Genomic DNA, 12,178 nt, shown 5'->3' with positions numbered 1-12,178 from the left:
CGATCTTCATTCAAGTCACCACATTCTACTCCCTGGCCCCATAGACTCAAAAGATTCATTCTATTGCAGAGATACTTGCAAAACCATGTATACTCCTGCTCTTTTCACAATAGCTAAGAGATAAAAGCAACCTAAGTGCCCCTCAAGTAACAAGTGAATAACAAAAATGTGGTACAATTACACAATGGAGTTCTACTCTGCAATAAAAAAAAGGATTAAATTATGAAATTTGCAGGTAAATGGATAGAACTAAAAACTGTTATACTAAGTGAAGTTACAGACTCGGAAAAAAAAAATGACGTATGTTCTCCCTCATATGTGGATCCTAGCACCAAATCCTGATAAGTGAGTATGTATCCCGACATAACTACAGGAACCAGGATAATGAGAACCAGGGAGGTATAGGAAAAGAAAGAACCTGAAAGAGAAGAACAGTAAGAAACAGGCATTAATAAGGGCAATATGGATAAAAATGAGGTTATATTAAGGGGAAGGGGGAGGGAATGTTATACAAGGAATGTAGGTGATAAAGGGAAAGAAGGAGCTCAACAGAGGTGGGACCACAGGAGAAGGGTGTTAGTAAGGGAGAAATGGGGAAAATGGGGGCACCTTAAATGGGGAAACCATGGTGGAAGGGTTAGACAATGCGAGAGATAAATAATGCCTAACTAGTTTTAAAAACCAGAGGGAACCGTATTAGTCCAACAGCCTACTGACAAATTATACATACATCTAGATCAAGGAATATAATATCTGTCTAGGCAAGGTTTATCTGAAAACATTTGGTCTTTGCCCAAGCTTTATATACATGGCACATGGTAATTAAAAGTACCAGACTGGCAGAACTAACCTTCTTGGATGTTTAACAGCCATACTTTGAGGCCTATACTAATTTGATCAGAGGGATAGAAAGGACAGTTTTTGCTTCTTGCCCTCCTAGGTTGATTAAGTTCCAGGGGACATAAGCATCTCTCAAAATGTCCTGTAACTGCAGTGAGTCACCTGTCCTCTTGATCAAGGAGGCCATGGAGACCCCCATCAAATGGACTTGAACCAGTGTCCAGTCTACAAAGATGAGGGTCAACACAGAGGAAACATTTCCTCCATGCTTCCAAGCAGGACCTTTGACATATCTTCACAGAGATGGAACTGGTAAAAGAAAGGAGCCAGGGGCTCCTCCCAAGCCCATGTGACCCCCGAGGAACAGATCTTCAAACAGCCTTAAGAGTAAAAATAAATTGGTTTATCTGGGCCAACTGTATGGTCTTAAACACCCAAAAGGAAAGTATAACTAAAGATTAAAGGAGTTAATTCTTTAAGAGTCCATGTGTATAGCTAAAGGCTATATAACAAGAAACAATGCCAGACAGGAGATACCTTCCTTTGAGTTGTTGGTCAGGGTGGCCCTAAGAGACTCCCAGAACTGGGAAAATAAACAGCAGACCCCAATCTTATCTAAAGGAATATTGGCAACTGATTACTACAAGATGAGGAACAACTGATCTTTCTAAAACAAGGAACTCTAGATAGGCTGACTAGATTCAGTGAATTGACAGGCACTGGGTAACAGCTGGGGGTGCCAACAACACAGTGGACAGTAACAGGGATGACAGAGTATATGGGCTCCAGTGGGGTGGGGGGGGCTATGGGAGGGGGCCATTTGGGAAGGGGGTATATAGATGAATAAGATTGTTTGGGATGTTCTGTATTATATACACACACACACGAATCAACAAATTTTTTAAAATGAGTTATATTTGAGGAAGAAGCATAAAATTTTACTTCATGTTAATTTGTAGAGGTGACCAACATTACCATTAAAATCTACCTGATGACTTTATATCCATACTCAGGTGCCAAGGATCTGAGTGTAACCGACTGTGACTAGTAATAATCAGATACATAGAGATTAGAGAAACGTAATTGAGTGAGGTTTTAATCTTTAAAAAAGATCTCCATTTCATTTTGAAATATACTGTTTCCTACAGAAAGAGTCATTTTTAATGCTACTAACACTTAGATGTTTTGCTTATGTATTATAGGGTTTATACTGAGTTCAATATTGTATAACCGTATTAATTCAACTGTGAACCTAAAAATTTATAGCCACTTTTGAAAGATACATATCTTTGCTCTGGAAATTATTACTGAATATGTTAAAGCTGCAATGAAATGCTTCAAAAAAAAGATCCAATCAAATGATGCTGCCTCATGATAACAATAATAAATGTATTAGATTTGGAAAATGAAAAAAAAAAAGCCACAGGGCTAGAGGTGGTTCACCAGTTAAGAGTTTACTGCTCTTGCAGAAGACCTCAGTTAATTTTCCGCACTCACATTGGGAAGGTCATAGCTAACTCCAGCTCTAGGGGATCCAATGCCTCTAACCTCTGCAAGCACCTGTACTCACATGTATATAGCATGCGCACGTGTGCACACACACACACACACACACACATAAAATCCTTAAGAAGACACAAACACACAAAATACTGCAAAGATGAGGAACAAGGAATCTATAGAAGACCCAGGAAATAACTATCAAGGGGGACTTCCCTTATCAATAATAATCTTGAATGTAAATGGATTAAGTTCTCCACTAAAAACACACAATGGCTACATAGATATATCTATGCTGCCTATAAGAGACTCACTCTTCCTACCTGTAAGGACAAAGGGCTAAGAGGTGGGAGAAACTATCCCATGACATTAAAAATCAAAAGCAATCATGAGTAGCAATACCCACATCAGATAAAGTTGACTAAGAAAAATGTTTAAGAACAGTCAAGGCCACATACCATGACAAAGCAGTCAGTTCAGCAAGAGAGCATAACAGTTGTAAATATGTAGTACTCAACACCACGTGTAAGATGCAAATATTAAAGGTCCAAGTTGAAAGGTATCAATAAAGTAATAGCAAGGAACCTCAACACCCCACTTTCAACAATGGATAGTTCATTCAGATAGAACATCGACTTAGTAACCTTGCAGTTAAACTGCACTCTAGAGCAAATACACCCAGCAGACATCTACAGAGCATTCCATCCAACAGCTACAATATACATTCTCATCAGCATAAGGAACATTCTACAGAGTAGACAATGTGTTAGGGCCCAAAATAAGTCTTAAAATCAAGAAGACAGTGGTCACATCAATTTTTCCATGGGGCTAGAGAGATGGCTCAATGGTTAAGAGCACTGTCTGCTCTTACAGGGGTTCCAGGTTTAGGTCCCCCACATGGTGACTAACAACCATGTTAATCATGGCTATAACTCTAGTTTCAGGGACTCCAAAGCCCTTTTCTGGCCTCTGCGGACATTGCATGACAGGGGTGCACTTACATGCAAGCAACATACTCATACACATAAAATAAAAGTAATAAGTAAAAAAGGAAGGGCTTGTTAAATGAAAATGGGAGAGAGAAAGCTCAAAATCAGATGGAAAAGGAGACATAAGGGGGCTGGAGAGATGGCTCAGTGGTTAAAAGCACTGACTGCTTTTACAGAGGACCCAGGTTCAGTTCCTCCACATGGTGGCTAACAACTGTCTACAACTCCTGTTCCAGGGAATTCAAAGCCCTCTTCTGACTTCTGCAGGCATTGCATGACATGCGTGCACTTACATACATGCAAGCAACACACTCAGATAATAAAAATGAAAAAATTTTAAAGACATAAGGAAGTGAATTAGTAATAAGAAATCTCCCATCAACAAATGAAAAGGAAGCTAGGTGTGGTGGTTCAAGCTTCTAATCCCAGCACTTGGGACTTAGAGGGAGGACAACCAACAATTGGAAATTATTCTGAGGCCTACCTGAGCCATGTGAGGCCATGTCCCACAAAAACAAAAAAGGGAAGAATGAGGAGGAGAGGGAGGAAGGGAGGCTTCCATCAAAGAAAAGCCAATTTCAAAACTTCATTCTACCATACATTTAAAGAAGCATGATGTAAATTCTTCTCAGACTGCTTCAAAAATTGAAGAGGAAAGTGTACCTCCAACTCATTCTTTAAAGCCAAAAGACAAGCCTGTTACTAACGTCATTTGAATGAGGATAAAGAGAAAGCTGTTCCTCCAAGATCTGGAACAAGACAGGGATTCCACATTCTTCGCTTCTATTTAGTATAGTTATGAAGTCCCAGACAGAGCAGTGAGACCAGAGAACGAAAGAAAGAAGTTAAATTGTTCGTGTTTGCAGATGGCATGATCTTATACATAGAAAACCATCAAAACTCCACCCAAAATTATTAGAATTAGTAAATGAAGGCTTCAGGATGCAAAATCAGCATATCAAAACCAAAGTGTTTCTATACATTAATAGTGAGCTATCTGAAAATAAAATCAAGAAAACAATCCTGGGCTGGCGAGATGGCTCAGCGGTTAAGAATACTTGCAGAAGACCCGGGTTTGAATCTCAGTACTCACATGGCAGCTAATAACTGTCCATAACTCCAGTTCCAGATGATCTGACAGCCTCTTCTGTTCTCTGCAGGCATTGTGAGGCACAGGTGCACTTACCTACATGGAGGCAATACACGCATACACATAAAATAATAAAAATAATAAAATATTTAAAAGAAAAAGAAAATCCTGTTTATATCTATCTAAAGGACACCCAGGAATAAATTTAACATAGGAATAAGTTTTAAATTAAGAAAATGTGTCCAAGGGGCTGGAGAGATGTCTCAGTGGTTAAGAACACTGGTTGTTCTTACAGAGGACCCAGGTTCATTTCCTAGCACACACATGTTGGTTAACAGCCATCTGTAATTCCAGTTCCAGGGGATCTGACACCTTCTTCTGGCCTCCTAGGACCTGAGGCATGCAAATTTTACACTCACATACATACAGGCAAAACGCATACACATAAAATAAAAATAAAATCTTTTTAAAATTTTTTTAAAAACAGAAAATGTTTGCAAAGTAGTCATCTGGAAAGAGGCTAAAATCCGAAACATATACAAAACTCAACAGAAACCATCTGATTTTAAAATAGGCAGGAGAGCTGGGTGTGGTGGCACATGCCTACAATCATAGCACTCAGGGGGTTGAGGCAGAAAGATAGTGAGTTTAAGGCCAGCCTGGGCTATGCCTGAGGTATATAGTGAGTGAGACCTTATCTCAAAACAGATAAAAATGTGCAAAAGACCTAACTGAACATTGCTGAAAAGATGGACAGAGGCCACTAATGAAAGAATGGTCAGCATCACTAATCCTCAGCAAAATGCACATCAAAGGAAGGTGTCATCTCTAGTTAATATGCTTCTATTAGAAAAGACAAAAGAGGACAGGTTCCTGTAGGATGAGGGACAAAGAGACCCCTTTCACTCTGTTGATGGGAATACTTATTAGTGCAGCCACTATGGCAAACAGTGTGAAGGTTGCTTCATACTAAAAGGTCTGCCATATGGTATATGCCTGACAGTGTCCATCAACAGATGAATAGATAAGGAAATACAACATACACAGTAGAATACTGCTCAACCATAAAAAGGGTGAAATTCTGGCATTTCTGATCATATAGATGATCCAGGGGACATTGTGTTAAGTAAAATAAGACAGACATAGCAAAACAGTACATTTGGAACTCTCACTTATGTAAATCTAAAAACAGTTAATTTCATCGAAGTAGAGGGTAGGCTCAGGATGTTGCAGAGTATGTGCTTAGCATGTGTAAGGCCCTGAATTCAATCTCAAGGGGAAGGGGGAGTAAAATAGAAGCTGCTTATGGCTGGGGAAATGAGGAGAGAGAAGGAATGGAGAGAGATTGGTCAAGGTATAGAATCTGTAATTACGTAGGAAAAATAAGTTCTGTTGCACAGTACGGTGACTATCCTTAATATTAAATACTTCAAAATAGAGAACTATTTTTAATGTTCTTACCACAAAGAAATGAGAAAGCCTGAGGAGAAGGATATCCTAATTACCTTGATTCAGTCATTACACCATGTATGCACACATAAAAAAAAAAAATCATAGTGCTGGGCACGGTGCAAACCTTTAATCCTAGCACTAGAGAGGTAGAGGCAGATAGATCTCTATGAATTTGAGGCTGATCTGGTCTATATAGTGAGTTCCAAGTGAGCCAGAACTACAAAGTGAGACCCTGTCTCAAAAAAAAAATCATACTCTATCCCCCAAGTATACACAGTGATCATATGTCAAAAATAAAGCTAAGCCAGGCGTGGTAGCACATGCCTCTGATCCCAGCAGTTGAGAGGCAGAGACAGGAAGGTATCAGTAAGTTCAAGGTCACTCTGGAAAATGTAGTAAGTTCTAGGCTAGCCTGGGCTATCCAGCAAGACTGCCTCAAAATATATATATATATATATGTTCATACATACATACATACATACATACATTTAAAAAAATCAACTTTTCTAAAAGCAAATGAAACTTGAGAAATAAAGTTAGGATTCCCAAGGCATAGACATTTAGTATTTCATAAGTGAATGAAAATTGACTTACAAAGGGTGAAACTAAAAGTGTGGGAATGATCACCTGTGGCCTGCCCTGCAGGAGGCAGCACAAGCCGCGTCTTCTCACCTCCCCTTCCTTTCCTCTGGCCTTCTGCAATCTCTATCCCATTTTCCAGCTGTGCCAGATCAACAGCACGTAGTTCCTTGATCTGATCCACTCTCACAAACCTCAAATTAGTGAGTGGTTCCTTTGCTGTGTATTTTTGAGTAAGCAGAAAAAGGAAAGTTAAAACTAAACGATATTAAAATTCAAATGCTTCTCATCTTCATGGACAATGGGAAGTCCTCCTCCCTAACGTCAGCATCCTTGACAGGCCAGCCCCCTGTCACTCAAACATTCTTACATTTAATACCTGCATGAAATACTGTTAACTAAGATTTCATATTTGAAATATGAAGCAATTTCAGACTTAGACCCTATCAGGCTAGTACAGCGGCTCTCAGTCCCTTCACCCCAGTTGTTAATGTTGCCACACTTCTACTCCTGCGTCCTCCCCACATTGTGCACACATGCACACCCACACACAGCTATTATCTCTTTACTCTTTCTGAATCTTAAAAGTCTCAAAGAATTTGTGAAGCTTAACTCAGCTCTCATGCATCACATTGAAGTACATTAATGCTTCAAAAGCTCTAATGCCCTTCTTTCCTCCTTTGGTCTCCTTTGATGCTCAGAAGAGGCTGTGAGTTAGCAGGACAGGTAAACATGTCACGAGTTTCCAGACAAGGAGACCGAGACACAGAGCTGAGGAGTGAGTCTGCATAACTACAACTCTGGACCCTCACTGCATGTCCCTTTCTGCCTTTCCCGGTGCCTGCTGCAAACAGCCTTCCACTGTCGGGAAAAGTAGAGGCTGGCGATGAAGAGTTGTGTCAGAGATGAACACTGCGGCACACATAGGGGGTCCCCTTCCCTGTTCTCCAGCTGTTTCTAGGATGTCCAGAAAAGCACATACCTGAAGGCCCTTTACCTCATTAACATTTGTCTCTTATTCAGATCTTGGCTGTCATCACTTCCTCAAAGGCCTCCCGGCCCCGGCCAGGTGAACATATTTTCATGAGCTCTGTATAAACATGCCCCTTTTCTTAGTAGCATATCTCTACTTTGGTTTCTTATCAGAAACTATTCAATTCAGCCTTATCATATATATTCAGTTCAGCATTCATAACATTAGTGTCCAGACTCTAGACCAAGGGAGACAGCTACTGGGAGTGGCAGGGTCAATCTGGGGCAAACTGGAACTCTCCTGCTTCATCTAAAGCTCTTACGGTCTGCCCACCATGGCAAGACAAGGAAGTAGGCTCAGCTCTGCCAGAGCCTCTCATTTTCAAAAAAGCCAGAATTCTAAAATCTTAAATGAATTCCCATTTTTAAAATGTTAGAAATTAAGCACATTATAGAAACCAAAACCTATTTGGGGACAGGATTTTGCCACAGCTTGCTAGTTCCTTGAAGGATGGGGGAACCAAGCCCACTCTTGCCACCAGAATATTCTCAGGACCCCATTAGAAGGCTTGTACAGAGCCTGGCACAGAAAAAGCATTTAGAATTTGGGCAAGTGGGGATGGATGAATGGATGGATGGATGGATGGATGGATAAGTATGCATCTTCAGATCACAAATGTTTCTTAACAGCCTATCTAGGACCTGGTTTCAGTCCTGCCAGCCACCTGTACCTCCAGTACCCTGACACTAACCTCTTCTGCCCTTTGCAGAGAATCCATGTCAGGGGGAGATAGTCCGAGAGGCCATCCGCCGCCAGAAAGGTTATGCCTCTTGTGCCACTGCCTCCAAGGTGCCCATCATGGAATGCCGTGGGGGCTGCGGAAGCCAGTGCTGCCAGCCAGTGCGGAGCAAGCGGCGGAAATACGTTTTCCAGTGCACCGATGGCTCCTCATTCGTGGAAGAGGTGGAGAGACACTTAGAGTGTGGCTGTCGCACGTGTTCCTGAGCCCCTCTGCCACCTGCCACCCACCGCCTCTCAAGACTCCAGCTCACTGGGGCTGGGGACAGCCACGTGGGACCTCTGAAATATGGAGTGAAAGAAAGCTGGAGAGGAGGCAAAAAGAAGAGAGTATTAAGTATATTGTAAAATAAACAAAAATAGAACTTATTTTTATTATGGAAAGTGACTATTTTCATCTTTTATTATATAAATATATCACACCGTCCGAGTATATGTACCATATAGTGCGTTATTTTTACCAAGTTCTGTTTTGTGTTGTGTATTTGTTGTGTCTTTATAAACAGCTGTTCAAATTTTTAAGAGAAAAAAAGATTAATAAAAATGTTTTAAACAAAAAAGGATAAGAATAGAGAAACGAGCCTGCCTGAGGAAAGAGGAGGTTTACGTGTATGAAGCTCTCAAGTCAGCAAAGACCCAGAGCAGGGCAAGGGGAGGAAGAGGAAGAGAGAAGGAAAAGCGTTCTTTGTTGCTTCTTGGCCTTTTTCTTTCTCCTTTTCCCCCATCCTCACAAGCTTCTAAGAGTCCTCGCTGTCCCGGCTCAAGGTGTCCCTTGCTCCCAGGAAGCGGTTTCTACAGGCTAGAGCATTCCTGCCTGCCCACCATCTGCCTCAGGCCGCCATTCATGGACAGACCTCTTCCAGGCTGGCTCTGGCCTCCTTAGGAGAGCTAACTCCATAAACTCTGCTCAACAGCTGAGTCTGTTCTGCTAAATTCGCAAACTGCTCTTTTCCTGCCTTTCCCCAGAAAGGGAAGGAAAGAGGGGCCTATAATATCTCCCCAGACACTGGCCCTCCTCACAAGTCCTAGCCCACCCTCCTCCCTCCAGCCACTTGTACTTTAGAGTGCAGTACCAGAAGAGCAAGTGCAGGCAGGGTTGCTTATGAGCAAGACCGGGAGCTACACCCTCATGGATGCCCAATAGGCAGGCTGGTCACCTAGTCTTCAAAACCACCATCTCAGCAGCAAAGACCCTTTGACCAGCTACAGTACTGTCTAATGCCTGTCTGAACTACTTTATCCAATCTCTACCTCTCTGGGGAGGGAGAGTGGTACAGGGAACCCCATTTCATAAATAAAAACACTCAGAGCCCTCTTAGGCTCTGTAACTTGCCTTATGCTACCATCTGATAAGTGGAGGAGCCAAGCCTAGAGTGCAGACTCAAAATGAGATTTTCCCCAAAATGAGTGGGCATAAGAGACAGGAAGCAAAAAGAATCATTAGCAAAAGAAAGCAGCTGTGTTCCTGCATGTTTTTCTCGTTCTTGTTCTGCTCTGTTCAGTGTTGGGGTTTTTTTGTTTTGTTTTTTTCCCCTGCTTTCTTTGACACTAGAAAATTTCTAGAGAGATATCTAGGTCTCTAGAAAGTAAAAGAAGCATTGCTATCCAGCCTCAGACTCCTCCTGAAGGCCCTTCACCTGTCCTCCCACATCTTTTCCCCCACCCTCATTGGCCACCTCACATTCCTCATAGCACAAGATGGCAAGCATCTCAGCTGGCTCTGCTCATCCATTCTCCTTCCCCCTAAAGCTTCTACCACTGGAGTCTCAGGAAAGAGACTGTGGGATCTTCCCCCTCTGAGAATCTCCTGAGGAGTTCAGTTGCTCTTTGAGGACCAATGGAGAGGTAAAGACCTAAGGAGTCAAGAAGAGAAACGTGGAAGACAGGGAGGGGAGGTGGAAGGGATGATAGGGAAATGTAGAACAGCCATACACATACAGATTGTGTTCCAGGGACTGTACCTTATGACGGGTTTGTTGCAAATGTTCATAGTTAGATTTATATAGTGCTCACTACATTATAAGTAAGGTATCATTCTAATTGCAACCCATATATTTATATATTTATATGCATATATTCATTTAATTCTCAAAACAACTATATTAAACCTATGTTACACTTGAGTAAACTGAGAAAAGCTAAGGGTCTTGCCGAGGAATAGATGACTAATATGTTGTGGGAGCCAAGATTTGAACCCAGGCTGTCAGAATCCAGAATTTGCTCATTTAACCACTATGCCACACTACTTCCTGTGAGAAAGAAACACACTGTACCTTTAAGGATCCTGCAGTCTGGGACAGGAACAGTAACTAAATGGACAATTGCTTGATTATACTAACTGATCTTAGCCAAAAGGCTGAAAAACAATAATTGCTTTATTGTACATATATACAAGTCCCTTAATGACCGTACACAGGAAAAAGAGGGTTGTCCAGAAGAGGGTATTTCCATTCCTGGGTTTTCCAGGGTCAGGGAAGGAATTAAACTGTACAGGAAGTGGCCTACTAAAAGTCAGCAAACTATGAAAAGGCCTGGCATGTTTGGGGATTACCCAGAGGCCCATGGTAGCAGCAATATGGGGCATCCCCTGAGGAGGCAAGGGCAAGTGAGGGATGTGAAGGTAGGGTTCTCATCCAGAAAAGCCACATAGCTAGGGCAAGAGAGCCAGAAGCTTGGTGTGCTCAGGGCAGTAGCAAGATGGTCTGATCATGGAATAAAATGGAAGAGAGCAGAGACAGTAGGCTAGACAAGGAAGGAGGGCTTTATCACCAAAAATGGCCATAGGGTTTCTAATTCGCTGTGCTAGATATAATACAATAATCTCAAGGAGAATCCCAAAGTTTTCATGGAAGCTCAGAAATTCAGTCCTGGAACACATGTCCTGGGGTGCACCCAATGCCATCCTATCCACCCTCCACCCACAAAATGAGTCTGACCCTTATTCCATCACCAATACCCCCCAACTCACCTCTCCCCACCAGGCACTAAGTCCATACAGCCTGCCACTTGAATTTCTAGGAGGAATCACCAGGCTGCAGACTTTCCCTCTGTGGACACAAGGGCCTCCCTCCTCCACACACACACACACACACACACCATGCTCATCCTCACCCGCACACAGTCTGGCAAGGCAGCAGAAGGGACAGATTCTCAGTATAACCAGCACCTCCTCAGTTTTGGAAGCCCCGACTAAGAAATGCCAAAAACCAAGGCTATAAGAATTTCTCCCCAAATAAAGTTTCTCTAAAAATGGAATTTAAAACTCTCCTTGAATAGCCAAATTCCATAGACAGGAAGACTACAGTCAATTTGTACCTTGCAAAGTATGAGTTAATGTTTATGTGGAGATTCCCATGTGCAGAGGAGTCCATCTGTTCTGTTACCTCCTGAGCAGGGTCAGGAAAGAGAGAGAAGACCCCTTTTGGACTCACCAAAGGGGTCTCAAAAGAGTTAATGGAATGCTATCTAGAAACTATGTAAAATATAAACTAAAACCCTGAAGTGTAAGATGTCACTGATATTACTGTTGTAATTACTGTTACTGACATGCCAAAAGGCCCTTTTTTAGAAGAAAACTTTACCTTTTTTATCTCATTGCAAGAAGTCTGATGCTTCAGAAAAAGAAAGGGGAGGGGGCAAGTGAAGAAAAGAAGACTCCTCAGGGCCAGCAAAAGAGGAGAAAAGCCCCAGGTAACCCTCAGAAATCCAGGAATGGCCATACTGGGATCAAGCCAACCTTGCCCTTCTCCAGAGACAAAGCTGCCCCCAGAGCAGTCACCCACTGGCTCTACTTGGAGCAGGAACCCCTAGCAGCAGGTGAAATGACCCTAAAAGATTCACAGGATCCTAGACATCAGAGCTGGAGGAACCCTTAGAGTTCCTAGGGGTTAGAAAACAAGTGTAAGAGACATTAAAACAGTGACTATATGATAAACCAAAGTAACGCAGCTAACTCCC

The 12,178-nt window shown here is 42.1% G+C and overlaps 1 protein-coding gene across 1 annotated transcript in view; it reads left to right on the top strand.

Moving 5' to 3' along the window:
• Positions 1–11,966, top strand: part of Slit3 (slit guidance ligand 3) — a gene marked incomplete in the record, with an annotated part of 641,662 nt that extends 629,696 nt beyond the window's left edge. Inside the window, 1 exon segment of the mRNA XM_008830158.3 lies at positions 8,193–11,966. Within this exon segment, the coding sequence (XP_008828380.1) occupies positions 8,193–8,428 (236 nt within the window).
• Positions 11,967–12,178: the final 212 nt, after the last annotated feature.

Source organism: Nannospalax galili, unplaced genomic scaffold, assembly GCF_000622305.1.
Source record: "Nannospalax galili isolate Female #2095 unplaced genomic scaffold, S.galili_v1.0 scaffold1154, whole genome shotgun sequence".
NCBI lineage: Eukaryota > Metazoa > Chordata > Mammalia > Rodentia > Spalacidae > Nannospalax > Nannospalax galili.
This window is presented reverse-complemented; position numbering and strand designations above follow the sequence as displayed.